The 14,513-nt window shown below is 43.5% G+C and overlaps 1 protein-coding gene across 4 annotated transcripts in view; it reads right to left on the bottom strand.

Annotated features, from left to right (window-relative positions):
• The window catches only part of PRKCD (protein kinase C delta), a 140,019-nt gene that overhangs the window by 45,810 nt on the left and 79,696 nt on the right, over positions 1-14,513 (bottom strand). For all 4 annotated transcript variants that reach the window (XM_040359453.1, XM_040359457.1, XM_040359454.1 and 1 more), the window contains exons 7-8: positions 8,847-8,932; positions 7,251-7,380 (exon numbers count right to left, since the gene is read on the bottom strand). In XM_040359453.1, the coding sequence (XP_040215387.1) occupies positions 7,251-7,380; positions 8,847-8,932 (216 nt within the window). The remainder of the gene's footprint in view (positions 1-7,250; positions 7,381-8,846; positions 8,933-14,513) is intronic.

Raw genomic sequence — 14,513 nt, 5'->3', positions numbered from 1 at the left:
CAGGATGTTTGTCGAAGCTTAACTGAACAAGCTGAAGTTAGAAGACGATTGGCTACCATGCAGAGCTGCGCCCAATTTTGCACTCTCCAGTTTTAGGAATTCAACCCCACGGTCTGAAAAAAAAAATCTCATAAAAAAACATCAGAATCAGAGTACACAAATTAGAACGTTATCTGCCCATCTATGGGCACCTTATAGTACAATCACTATAAAGAAATAATGGGAAAGAAGCACAATGTGCTTTTAGTGTTTAATGAACAAGAAGACCATACATATGTACAGTAGATGTATAATTACAAACTGTACCATATATGTATTTTTAATGTACTCTATAAATAAAGTGAATGTAAACCAGATTCATGAAAATTGAGATGGGCACATGTATCTGCAGTTTTTTTTAATCTAGCTTCAAAGCACTATGTCCCGTAGCGGTCTCCTGCTCCGTTCTTCTGTTATCATCCTGATTATTCCTGACAAATTCTCCGACACACATGATAAAAGCAGCCTGAGTTTTGTGTTGGGGAGGGAGCTATAAATAGGTTAGCAGGCAGCTTGCCCTGTCATAGAACACCTCTGAGAGTCTTTGCCTATGAGGAGAAGGTGTGTGTGCCTTTCCTCCAATCAGCTGTCTGGGCTGTATGCCCAGACTTCACACTCAGTGTTAAACAGGAAAATAAAATCTCCTAACACAAAGAGCACTATTTAAAAACAGTATATAAAGATGAAGACAGCAGATATACATGTAAAACGTACATAGGGAGATTTGTTTCATCTCTTTGTATCATCTGAGGCTGTTCACTTCACTGGGCATATATGTAACTGGAACTCAAATTTAAAGATGTATAAATCTTTAAAAATGAAGATCCCCCTCCCATATCGTCATTGAATTATGACCTTAAGATACTTACCAAGGTGCTAGCCAATAGGATTATGCAGGTGTTTCAGTCCCTTGTCTGTATAGACAAGACCGGCTTTATGCCAGGCAAATCTACGGACATAAATCTTAGACGAGTCTTCACCCATCTCCAGCTCCCAGCCGAGGAAATGCCTCTCGGGTCTTGGTAACTCTCAACATTGAGAAGGCCCTTGACACAGTCCGATGGTTATATATGATGCAGGTTCTTGAGGGTTTCGGTTTTGGCCCAACCTTCCGGAAATGGATTGGTGTACTCTACAAATGCCCTATGGCAGTGATGGCGAACCTTGGCACCCCAGATGTTTTGGAACTACATTTCCCATGATTCTCCACTATATTGTAGAGTGCAAGAGCATCATGGGAAATGTAGTTCCAAAACATCTGGGGTGCCAAGGTTCGCCATCACTGCCCTATATTAAATTGAAGGCAAAATTTCGCCATCCTTTCCGAATAGGAGGGGGCGAGGCAGGGGTGTCCTCTCTCCCCTGCACTGTTCGCCCTGGTGACGAGGTATCTGGGTCAGCTCAATATTTGAGAAACTAGCACTACGCGATGATCTCGTCCTCTTTTTGCAAGACCCTGGCCCCTCACTTTCTGTGGTACTCCAGATCCTGCATCACTTTGTAACTCTTTCTGGCCTCCACACCAACTGGAGCAAATCCCTCATTCTTCCTATAGATCCAGGGGCAAAGCAGCTGAGTAATCCTAATTTACCTCTGCAATGGGCACGTACTATTAGATACTTAGGGATCAATACCTCTCTTAACACTCAGGACTTCAGCGAACTTAATTTTTCCCCAGTACTGCAGTGGTGTAAATCTAAGTTAAAGGCCTGGTCCAATCTCCCCCCTAACTCTTATAGGAAAAATGTATTTAATTAAAATCAAACTCAAATCAATCAAATTCTATTGTATATTTTAAAGGCATTCCCCGGTCTGGATACCTAAAAACCCTCTTTCATCAACTAGATTCCCTAGTAGCTTCCTTCTTGTGGCAATCACATCCAGACATATTTAGTAAGAAAATTCTGCGCAGGCCATGGACGCAGGGGGGACTTGCCTGCCCTGACTTCCACACGTACTATTTGGTGACTATGCTTACTCACGCCCACAATTGGCTGGTCTCGGATTATGCCAGTGCATCAGTAGTCCTTGAGGCAGCTCATTTGGGATCTTATGAGGCCCTTTGGAATTCCCTTTATAGGGGGATGGGGGGGTTCTCCGATACATTTAACTCAGGCTATGAAATCAGTCATTAAGGCTTGGCATACAGTGGTGATAAAACCAAACCTGGTTAAAGCCATATGGTCCCCTAGTACAACGCTCTGGTGTAATCCCAGATTGAAGGAATTTAACTCTTTACAAGACCCTGGACTATGGGCCGGCAGGGGCATCAAATACTTGAAGGATATCTGCGATGGTTCTGGGTTGTTCACTTTTGACAGACTGAAAAAAAAAATTCAACTTCCGAAATTCTTTCTTCAGGTTCCTGCAGCTCCATCGCGCCTTTATCTCGCAGTTTAAATTGGTCCGGATGGAGCATGACGATCTAAAAAGGCCTACTAAAAGATGCTGAACTCTCAAAGCCATGGTCTCAAATATACCGAGCACTGCTGCCATTCATTCAGGTTGGACTGGATGGGTTGCGTGATCTGTGGCGAGCGGAGGTGCAGGATCTGGACAGTGAAGACTGGGACATGTGGGATTACCCGCTTCAATCAATAGTTGCAACTAGGAACAAGTTCATCCAGTTCATAGTCCTGCACAGAATATACTATATGCCCCAGCGCCTTAACCACATATACCCAACCTTGTTGACCGCTTGCTGGAGATGCTCTGGTACCCCTGCGGGCTTCCTACATATATTCTGGGATTGCCCGCAAGTCCAAGAGTATTGGAGGGAGGTGACCCACTTTATACAGGAATTGACTACCATACCTGTTCCTCTGACAATAAATGTCTGTCTCCTCTGCCTTGTTGAGCAACTAGCGTTTGCTAAATCAATCCACACTTCAATAGGTATCCTATTACTTTACGCAAGGAAAGCTATAGTACTAAAATGGAAGTCAACTTTCCCCCTACCCCGTCCTCATGGAAAATGTTAATCAATACAATGATATAAAACAACATATTTGTCCCGAGGATGCCCCAAAAATATGAAAAAGATTGGCACCTGTGAAAGGACTGAGTCTACGACGGATGATCAGCCCATTGGGGATCCCCCTGGTTAGATACCCTCCATACTTACCTGGCCCTGTTGAGTGCTGAGGTCCATGCCCTAGAGTGGTGGTGTTAGCCCAGAGGTCATGTGTTTACACTTAATCCTAACTGTTCTAACGTCCAGCTCAGACAGAAGAGAGGGAGAAGTAGTCCCCGTAGGAACAGATATCTCCCGCCATCATCCTACCATGCGAGTACCAATTTTGTTTTTTGTTTTTTTTAGTTAACTATGTTTAGTTTAGAGATACACAGCAAGTTGTACACTGTTATGCACATGGCTATGTGCACCAATTGACCGGGGTATACCCCAAAGGCCCTGTTTTGTACCTTCACAGTGAAACATTTTCAATAAAAATAATAAAAAAAATGAAGACCCCCCTCAAACATACACCTGTTTAGAAAGAAATATGGATGATGTCATTGATGACTTCCTTCACAAAATGCTAGTTGTCTGGTTTTGTTTATTCAATACTTTCATGCCACAGACCCATGGCAAGTCCTACCACTGGACACAGTGGGGACGTCCAAGTATTTTTTAACAGCAGTTTTCTGTGTCATTCAGGGGCAACTACCACAGGCCACTGACTCAACACACACAAATATGCACTTGTAGGCTTAAAATATACATGCATCATACATTCTAGGGAGAATACAAATGAGGAAGATCACAGACTTAAAAACAGAAAACAAACCAGTTTAAGCTGCAGCTTCTAAAGTGAGAAAGATAAAAGCGGTATAGACACGAAGCCCTACCTGTTAATCTGAATCAACAAACCCTGGAGTCCCTCTGTTCTGCATATCGCTTGTCCTGGAACTCCCACAATAATTGATGCCTTGGTATTAATCTCATGGCCTCACTGCACATGTTATATGAAGCTAACTAACCTCATCACATTTGCAAACACCGACAACTTTTGCATAAATGATCACCACATCATATTTAATAGATGGAAAAAAGTCGGCTCAGTTAAAATTACTATTCTACCTAAATGACTAAATGCTTTCCCTGTAAAAGTTACCATGTCACATCTTGGAAAATTTCAGCAAGGAAAAAAAGCGAAAACAAAAAAGTGCTAATTTTTGATGTCCTGGGGTCAACGGCTCAAGCTTATCCTTACTGTAGTACATAGAAATAATGGCCTGGAATAAGCATACGCATTAGACATGCTTATTTCAAGACTGACTCACTCATTTTATTCCAAAAAAATAACAGAAGAAAGGAAAAAATGGAATGCTATATATTTGTGAGACATGCTAGTCTCTACCTGTACAACTGAGAAGGCTGCCGATACGCAAAATAGATTCCTAAACGAAACAGGAAAAATTATTATCCCATCTTTGCTTGGGGATCATTACGAAGCGCTTTCTGTGTCAGTACGTGCCACCTCCACTGATGTATAGGACATGCTGAGAAGTTTTTTTACATTATTGAGACTGTTAGAGGCAAGGAGCCGCTATAAACAGAAGGCTTTTTATTTTAAGACTCTAGATTGGGATTGTCTGGTTAGATCCAACAGTACAAGGACAAATCCTTTTTTAAAACAAGTTAATATGGTGGGGGAATTCTAAAAAGCTATGGTGGGGTGTATACTGTAGGTACCCTGTTCTAAATTTAGTCAGCCCAGACTGATTTATAGTCTATTTGCGATTTGGTTTTCCCCTAAACTCAGTGTAGCTGTGGTTTCTTTCTGCTGCCAGTAGGGGTCACTGGTACCTCTGTAATAGTGTAAGATGCCACAGTAATAATGTTATAAATATTTGTTTCCTCTAGAGCAGTGGTTCTCAATCTGTCTAGTGCCGTGACCCCTTGATAAAATGCCCCAAGTTGTGGGGACCCCTAACAGTAAAATTATTTTCTTATCGTGAGGTTGTCAGCACCCAAGACAAGTAATTTGCGCCCCTAACCCACAGCCATTTAGCGCTCTCTGAGTCCCTTCCACTCGTACAGTATTAAAACCCCTTATAGTACATTTTAGGATGTACCACACTCTCTCTCTCTTTTTGTACCTATTTTCTTTCCCTTTTATCTCTCTCTATCCTAATTACTTGTTCGTTATCCCCATTCCTCTCTAGACATCTTTCTTGTTCTTTCTCTTATTCTTGCTCTCCCTTTTTCTTTATTCCTCCCCCTCTTTTCCTCTCCCTTCCATGTAGTCTATTTTTATTCCTTCTCTTACTCCCTGGTGGGGAGTTGGGATCAGTGGTAGTGCTGGCGGGGAGTTGGGATTAGCCAACTTAGGTGCTCTTGATCAAGGTCATCTGCTGATCTGATAACTGTAGTGGGGACTTTTAAGGGTAACTCTAATCACAGGTAGAGTTACTCACTGTGTCTCCGACTTTGTGTTTTTTCGTAGCAGTGACACCTATGCTGAAATCAGCAGATAGGGTCTCCTCCAACCCCTCCCACTTCACATTCCTCACCAGTCAGCTGACCTCTAGTCCCTGTCCCCAGCTATGCCGTGAACTGAAGGGGCAGCTGTGAAGAGGCTGAGTGTGCGGCTGCAGGCTTCAGGAACAGCCCAGGTTTTGGGGACCCCTGGCAAATCCTCATTTGACCCCCAAGGGTGTCCCTACCCCCAGGTTGAGAACCACTTCTCTAGAGGGAGGTTTATTGCCACTGGCGCATTTTGGGGTAGAGCATAAATATTTGGGGCAGACCAGATGAGCTCTCTCTTGGCCCCTCCCCCTAGCTGCGGTCTGCATGTCGAGCTATTGTGGAGGCCATTGCATGTGCTTGGAGCCAACGCCTGGAAGTGGTAGGAGTCTGCCTGTCCAGTACAGTCCTACTGCTTGAGGCCCTGGGCTCAGAAAGCCTAGCAGAAGATCAGGATCTCGAAGAAGACAGTGCCTGGGGTGAAGTACAAGAGCTGACAGAGCTGACACTGCTGCTCAAGGTCCTATGGAGAGGAACTCATGGAAAGCATCAGGAGAATCAATATGGAGGCTGTTGCTAGAGGACACTAATGCTTTTTCTGTAAAAGGTACAGGTTGCTAAATTCAGCTTAAAGGATAAGTTCACCTTTACCAAAAAAATATTAAATGCGCATTTTATTTGCAGGTTAAAAAATATGCATTTATTTTTATTGTAATGGACCTGTAAAGCATTGCACCCAGGATAAGCAGATCGTGGGTGTAATGGAACGGTCGTGCAGACTGTCCATGTCCAGGCAGTTACACTGTGACAGGAAAACTTAATAAACGTCCCCAACGCGCAACAGCGCCATGGTGGTTCATTGGGAACTAGAAGCCGACAGCTGCAAAGGATGGCAGACCTTTCATTTTTTGATTCATAGAATACCGTTAATAGCTGTCAGACCGGGTTTGGGGCAAGCAGAGGCTGGTAAACCCCGAATATGGGTGTAACATGTAACAAAAATGTGAACGTATCCTTTAAAGGCCCTCTTTGCTTGTAGAGAGGCTATAGATGGAGTGTAAATCTGCTAGGTTGCTCAGATTTTTCTGCCCTTATCTCCCATGTGATGTCTAAAAAATAAAAGTCCTTTAAAAAACCCTCAAGGTGACTGACACCCAACTCTTATACATCCTTTACTTTTCACCATGGATTCAGCTTTGGGAAAGTGCTAGCTCACCCCAACTCTGGGAGTACCCCACCTGTCTCCAGGATCAGTTGAGATTCTCTAACATTCTAATCTATAGGAAGAGATGCTGGTAGAAGCAGCCTTTATGGTGGACATTGTGAATCTTCAGGAAACATTATTTCACTCAAGTCACATAAAAACAGTAACTGCAAGGTAAATTGTATGAAGCCTGACATTTGAGGAATCCAAGGATGGTCGCATCTCCAAACAATAAATAAATAACTAAGGCCCCTTTCACATGGAATCCACTTGCTCAGCGGGGGACGGACACAGTCCCACTCTCCTCTATGGGAAAATCGGGTGAATGGAACACCTGCCTGTTTTTATCCGATAGGCAGATGGAAAACAGCACCCCCGTATGTCTGGATTTTGCGAACAGAATCGGATCGGATAGCGGGGGATGCTAGCGGACATGTCACTGCTGACATCGCTGCTCCATAGGGGAGACTGGAGGGTCTGATCAGGTCAGCCCATGTGAAAGGGCCCTAACTAAAACAAAACTATGTTTACACTCACCTTCACATTTTAACCCCTGCTTCACCAAGCCCCAGAGCAGACTGCCACAGTGATCGCAGAAAGTGGGGCTTTTGTAATTGTAAACCCTGAATCGATGGGGCATGTCAATGTTAAACCGCTCCTTCTGGAACTGTAAAGGAAAGGCACCAATAAATATCACACAGCAAATGTACAGGTCTGGTAGATGTTAAAGTGGTCCTAAATTCCAAACTTTTTACCTTACTGCATTCCCTGCAATAAGGCAAAAAATGTTAGGTAAAAGTATCACCCCCCCCCCCCCCCCATGGTCTGTTTCAAATCCATCTCAAGAGTTGCAGTCTACAGAGAACTAATTTGATTTTTCTGTAAAAGCCAACTAACCAGCTTTCTTCTTCTCTAACCACTACTGTTGGGTGCCGGTATATTCAGAGTTATAGCACATGACCATTACAGGAGAGGTAAAGATGTGGGTTGTATATAACATCCAGGCTTCCCCTTCTCTAAATTGTGCAAGAGGCAAGATGGCAGCAACCAGTGAAAAGGAGGGACAGACTAGAGCAGGGGTCTCCAAACTTTTCAAACAAAGGGCCAGTTTATTGTCCTTCACACTTTAGGAGGGCTGAATTGTGGCCAGCAGGGGCAAAAAATTTCACGGGCTCAGCATTAGTGAAAATAAATATGGCCTCAGGGTTAGTGGTCAATAATAGGAGAAGTAGTGCCCCTATTAGTACAAGGAATAGTATCCCATCATTGGTATCGGTAGAAGATATAGTGCCACATTGTTGGTGTCAGTGGGAGGAATAGTGCCTCATATTAGTGGAAGGAATAGTGCCCAAGGGCTGGATAAATGCTAACAAAGGGCCACACCTGGCTCTCGGGCCGCAGTTTGGAGACCCCTGGACTAGAGAAAAGGCTTTGTTCACAAATTATGAACCAGTGAGTTGTTTATATGCTGAATATTTTGTAATGGCTTCTGTAATAATGGCAAAGGAAAGGGTCACTTTAAGGACCATGTCAGATGAGTGGTTATGCTTTTGATAACATATCGCTAGTAGAAGAATCCCAGGCAATCAAAGGTTTTAACTTACCCAGAACACTGCAAAATATTTATTACCACCAATGTGCAGGGAGGGAGCTACTTCAATCTGTTTCGGCTAGTGAGGGAGACACTCCATAACAAAAAGGTGAGTGGTCTGTTAGTGATCCTGTTACTGGCAAGTTGTCACCAGTGACAAGATCACTTGTGTAAATGGAAAACAAACCATTTAAAGCAGAACTATAGTTTAACTTTTTTCCCCCCTCTGGGTTGTTCCAGTTGGAGTCTCATTCATTTTAGCTACATATGCATGTAACTAAAATAGTTTTAAAATTTATTTTCGAATTGGCAGAATCAGATTTTATTGAGATCAAATATTTTGAGTATAAATTAACCTCACAGTGATGTCAAAAAAACACGCACCTAAAGCCCTGAGAAGTATTTTAGTTTAATTTTCTTGTCTACAACGTGATCAGCTTTTGCTGTATGTGTATTGTATTGTATTGTTGTTCAAATAGTAAAATTGGAAATCCATAACCACCCTAGGTCACAAGAGATAGAAAAAGCAGATAAGTACTTACCATGGTGTCCCGGCTGTTGGTCGCTGTGCCTGTACACCTGCCAATGATCTTGTCAATGCATTTTTTATGTATGGCAGCATTGCACTCTGTAAGCAATAAAAACAATTTGTACCCATTTCAAGAGATGACTAGTCACAGAATATAGAGGCAGGACAGCTTGTAACAGAGAGAACAAAATTATACATATTGGAAAAAAGCAAAGTAAAAGTGAGGTAAATAAAGGACCAAGGTGCCACCCAAATGGTAAAATGGTAAAGAGAGAAACTTAAAGCGGTATCAATTCAAAAACATAATCCATTTCAGCTTACCAATCATTAGTGGGTGTATTAGGTTTCTTTCCCCCCTCTGTATTCCCTTGGGGACCTGGCCAGTAACACACTTCCTGTATTATACAGACACCTCTCTGGACGAATAAACGCAGGGGGACAGATTTGGACAGCAGTATTGTCAGTGCAGGAGGAGGGGAGTGTTAGAAGTACTAGCAGATTTAAATGCAGTAACAAAATTGAAGCCAAACATCAGCTCACACTTTATAATCAGTTACAGCAACAGTTTTTTTCCTTTTTGAATAAAGGTTTTACATAAATAAAAGCTGATCATTTCAAGCACAACTGCCAGTGTTAAAGCGGGGGTTCACCCTATCGACAGTAAAAAAAAAAAAAAAAATTTCTTTTACCTTTAAATCAGGCACTGTAGCGCGAGCTACAGTATGCCTGTCCCGAATTTTTTCCCCCCATACTCACCTTGTAGTCGTCCATCGAAGATACCGGGGAATGGGCGTGCCTCTGGAGACGGAGGATGATTGACGGCCGGCTCTGGCGCGTCACGCTTCTCCGGAAATAGCCGAAATAGGCTTGGTCTTCACGACGCGTGCGCATAGCCTGTGCGCACGCGCCGTGAAGAGCCGAGACCTACTCCGGCTGTCTTCGGGGAGAGTGACGTGCCAGGGCCGGCCGTCAATCATCCTCCCTCTCCATAGGCACGCCCATTCCCCGCGGGAGCCGGAATCTACGATGGACGACTACGAGGTGAGTACGGGGTTAAAAAAATCGGGACAGGCATACTGTAGCTCGCGCTACAATGCCTGTCTCGATGGTAACATCATGGGATTGTGGGTGAACTACCGCTTTAAATGGACCGTTTCATCTCTGTAACTGCAGGAGAGCTTGTCTTGGTACTTGGTAGCTAGATCATCAGATGAAATGGGAGAAGAAAGCAAGCCTTAAAAAGGAAACTAATACAGCCATCACATTAAAGAATTGGTAAGCTGCAATATGATAAAGATTTGATTTTGGGTTTAATACGGCTTTAAAATGATCTTTCTTCAAATTGAAGGGCAATCAAGACAGATAAAATAGAACTAAATCAGACTAATAGAGCTATCCATACAAATGTCATCTGATGTCTATCATAATAAGAACTGTAAAAGATTGCCTTAAAAGAGAAGTATGGGCTTGTCTTTTTTGTTTTTTTGATTTATACTTACCTAGGTGGATGTGGCGTCGGTACAATGCTGCATCTGTCCCCCCGGCGGCTTTACACTGAGAACTGAGCGATCGAACACCGCCGATCGCTCGGTTCTGACAGCTCCTCGAGCAGAGAGCTGCTGATTAAACCTCCAGAAATATGATATTAAACCATGCTGCCTTCCAACACCGTCAGTCAGTGGCTCTCTGCTCTGCTACCTCCTCGCTCACTGGAGCGCCGAGCTGTGGAGGGGGCAGAGCAGCTCCCTGAGAGCCTGAGCTGGGCATTAGTCCAGGCACCTGGCGGTTCCAGACTGTCGCGATGACGTGGTGCCTGAACAGACTTCAGCCCGCCCTCTGCTGAAAACGGGTCACATGAGTGCAAAACGAGCCGCACTCCTGTGATCCATAGAAGTAAAGCCAAAATAAACTTTGGCTATAATCCATCTTTAAAAACAACAAACATACTAAATCTGACTACAGGAAACAACCAGCTAAAAATGTATCAGTTACCAAAAACACCCATCCAAAAAAAGATCTACTTATATGCTTTGCAAACATCCATAACCCCCAAATAGATTTTGGGATAACCAAGTGTCTACTGGCAATTAAATTCCAACACCCAAATGATAAACTGCTAAAATTGAGCTGTGCTGATAAACAGCTGCTGAGAGGTTTCAGCCACAATGAGGTACCATTAAAGTGGATGTAAACCCCAAAAAAATAAAAACCTGCAAGACAAAGGCATAATGTGCTAGTATGACTAGCATACTAGCTCATTATGAATTACTTACCTTAGATCGAAGCCCCCGCAGGGACCCTCCATCCTCTCCTCCGCCGCCGCCATTATACCCGGAGTGACTTCCGGGTATCGCCGCTCCGGCGCTGTGACTAGCCGGAGAGGCGATGACGTCACACCCACGCATGCACGCGGAACCAGCACGATCCCTGTGTTTCCGGCATATTCCCATTCAAGACCCGGCACGCTCAGTGTGCCTGCGCCGTTGTTATCGGTGCCTGTTTTTCTGCTGATTTCTTCTTAACCATGTAGGTTAAGGAGATATTGCAAGCACCTACAGGTAAGCCTTAATGTAGGCTTACCTGTAGGTGCAAGTAGTATCAGAGGGTATACAACCACTTTGAGCTCAACTTTTTTAACACAGATTTCAATGGGAGTGCTGAATATCACTTTAACCACTTCAATAAAGGGCATTTTCACTCCCTTCCTGCCCAGACCAATTTTTAGTTTTCGACGCTGTCGCACTTTGAATGACAATTGCGCGGTCATGCAACACTGTACCCAAATATAATCTTTATGTTTTTTTCCCCACAAATAGAGCTGTCATTTGGTGGTGTTTAATCACCTCTGCGGTTTTTATTTTTTGCGCTATAAACAAAAGAAGAGTGACAATTTTGAAAAAAAAAAAATTTTACTTTTTGATTTAATAAATATATATTTTTTTCTTTTTTTCCCCCCTCAGTTTAGACCGATACATATTCTTCTACATATTTTTGGTTAAAAAAAGAAATCGCAATAAGTGTTTATTGATTGGTTTGCGCAAAAGTTATAGCGTCTTCAAAATAAAGGATAGATTTATGGCATTTTTTTTTTTTTTTTTACTAGTAATGGCGGCGATCTGCAATTTCTATTGTGACCGTGACATTGCAACGGACTCATCGGACACTTTTGTTTTTGGGATCACATTTATACAGCGATTAGTGCTATAAAACTGCACTGATTACTGTGTAAATGTGACTGGCAGGGAAGGTGCTAACACTAGGGGGAGATCAAGGGGTTAATATGTTCCCTAGTGAGTTATTCTAACTGTAGGGGGAGAGGACTCACAAGGGGAGTAGACCGATGTGTGTTCTTCTGTACGGGGAACACACATTGGTCTCCTCACCTCTGACAGGACATGGATCTGTGTGTTTACACACACATCCATGGTCCTGACATGATTGCGGACAATCGCGGGTGCTCAGCTGACATCGAGGCTGCCGGGCACGCGCATCGGGTCCCGAGCAATGCAGCGGCGCGTGCACGCCACCTAGCCGCCCAGGACGTCCACCCGGAGGAAGGGAGGGTTCCCGCTAACGTTATTTTACAATGACTCGGTAAGGAAGGGGTTAAACAAGCTGCTAGAGGGTTTTAGTATGCTTCAACAAATTGCATTGTTTGTTAAAAGTCTGCTGAAGCCTGCTAGTAGTGATATTCAGTACTCCCATTAACATAATCGACATCCGCTGAAGAAGTCCCGCCCTTGGGACGCAACGTTCGGTAGGGAAGTACGTGACGTCACCCGCTGCCATCTATCGGACCATGCTGTGCGTTTTTGTTTGCATTTGATTCCTAGCACTGGATATAGTGCTTTTTATGTAAGTGTATTTTCACTATTAAATGTTATATTGGTTATTGCGGAGAAACACTATGTTTTGTTTTTCTTACATCGGATTCCATGGCTGCTATCCATGCTGATATTATTTGAGATCTGCCATCCATGCTGATATTACCTGAGATGTATTCCTTTCCTGCTTGGATTATGCTGTTACATGCCTGGGATTGACCCTTATGGGCAAGCGATTTTTTATTATCAGTGAGGTGAGCGGCCATTGTTACTATTGGTGGAGGTCTCCTGCTAACCCACGCTATATCACCTGCATGCCTCATATTGTCAGTCACTTATAAGAGAATCACCTGGATGATCTTTATTTGGACTTTTCCTCTAGCGCTGCACTATCTACTTTACATTGACTCTTAAGGAATTTATAAATTGAATCCTAGTGCATAGCTGCTGATTGTGTTTTACCTGTATATTGCGCTGATTTTTTTTACTATTTTCAGTACTCCCATTAAACTCGGTTTAACATATCCAAAATTAAAGCTGCCGAGTGCGTTAAAGGCTTCAAGAAAGCTGCTTGAAGCTTGCCAAAAGCTTCACAAATGCTTGTTGTTTACACTGCTCTAAGGCCTAGTTTACACTTGTGCTGAAATAGAGCGGTTGAGGGGCATTTTTTAAAACTCTCCTACAGCCCAACGCTCCACCTGTCACATAGTTTAATGGTGACCTGAAATCCCTGTACACACCGGGGTGGTCGCAGCAAAAAATTTGTAGCGCTACTCGCGTAGGAGCTACTAGTATACTTCACAGAACTTCCCTAGTTTTAACCCCGCAGCCAGGCACACAGAATTTCTTGCAGTCAGGTGCACACAACTTAAGCTTGTTACTCCAATGACCAGTCTAGGGGTTGTGGTGTTTTTGTTGTTGTTTTATTTTAGTTTAGTAACTGGGATAGGAGAAGGGAATAGTAGGATACTCCAAATTAAGGACATTGTTCCTAATGGAACTGTGTAGCAGACTGTACAGGATTGAGCAAAGTCCTTTGCAAAGAGAAGGAATTGAATGGACCTTGCTCTTCAGGACACCAGCTGGTGTTCTCTTCAATTTACACCCAGCAGCTGACGTCTAGTACCCAGAGGGGGAATCAGAAGCACAAGTCACTAGGATCTCTTTAGTGGTTCTGTACTCACAAAGCCCTGGTCGCAGGTCACCTTCCTATGATACCAGACAGGATCTGTGGACAGCCTCCCTCAGACGGCTCTCAAGAGAACCCTGGGTTTCAGCATTCTGGACCTCAGGTTGTCCTCCCATTTGCCCTTCCGCTTCTGCTCTCAGTCAAGATGGAGTCGCTGAGATATATAAGGGCATGCGTGATGACGCGAAGCTAGCAGCCTTTCCTAGACCACGTCTTTTTGATGATGAAACGCGTAGGTGTGGCCAGCCGATTCAACGTCATTACGCCTCTTTACAACAGAGTTACACTGATACGGAGCTCAACAGACAGGAGACGCCTCAAGGACATGCCACGTCCCTCTATGTTGTATCCATCGCAAATCTTTCACAGCCTAATTGTAAGTGCAATACTTTTAGCAGATTAAACATTTTGTTAAGCAGTATTACGCTATGGAGTCTTTCTGTTTTTCATCTCTTGAGACATTAAGATACCATCCTGTGCTTGCAAACCATCTGCAGTGAGTCTGTTGGGAGACTTTAAACCCCTGTGCTTAGAGAGACTGCAGTGATAGCGGTCACCTACTTTTGGTAAGGAGACTACAATACCATCACTTGGGTGTCTTATTGGTGGAGGAAGATCGCTCTTTACACAAACTCAACTTTGTGCACCATTACGAATCACACTATAA

This window comes from Rana temporaria, chromosome 7 (genome assembly GCF_905171775.1).
Source record: "Rana temporaria chromosome 7, aRanTem1.1, whole genome shotgun sequence".
Classification (NCBI taxonomy): Eukaryota; Metazoa; Chordata; class Amphibia; order Anura; family Ranidae; genus Rana; species Rana temporaria.
This window is presented reverse-complemented; position numbering and strand designations above follow the sequence as displayed.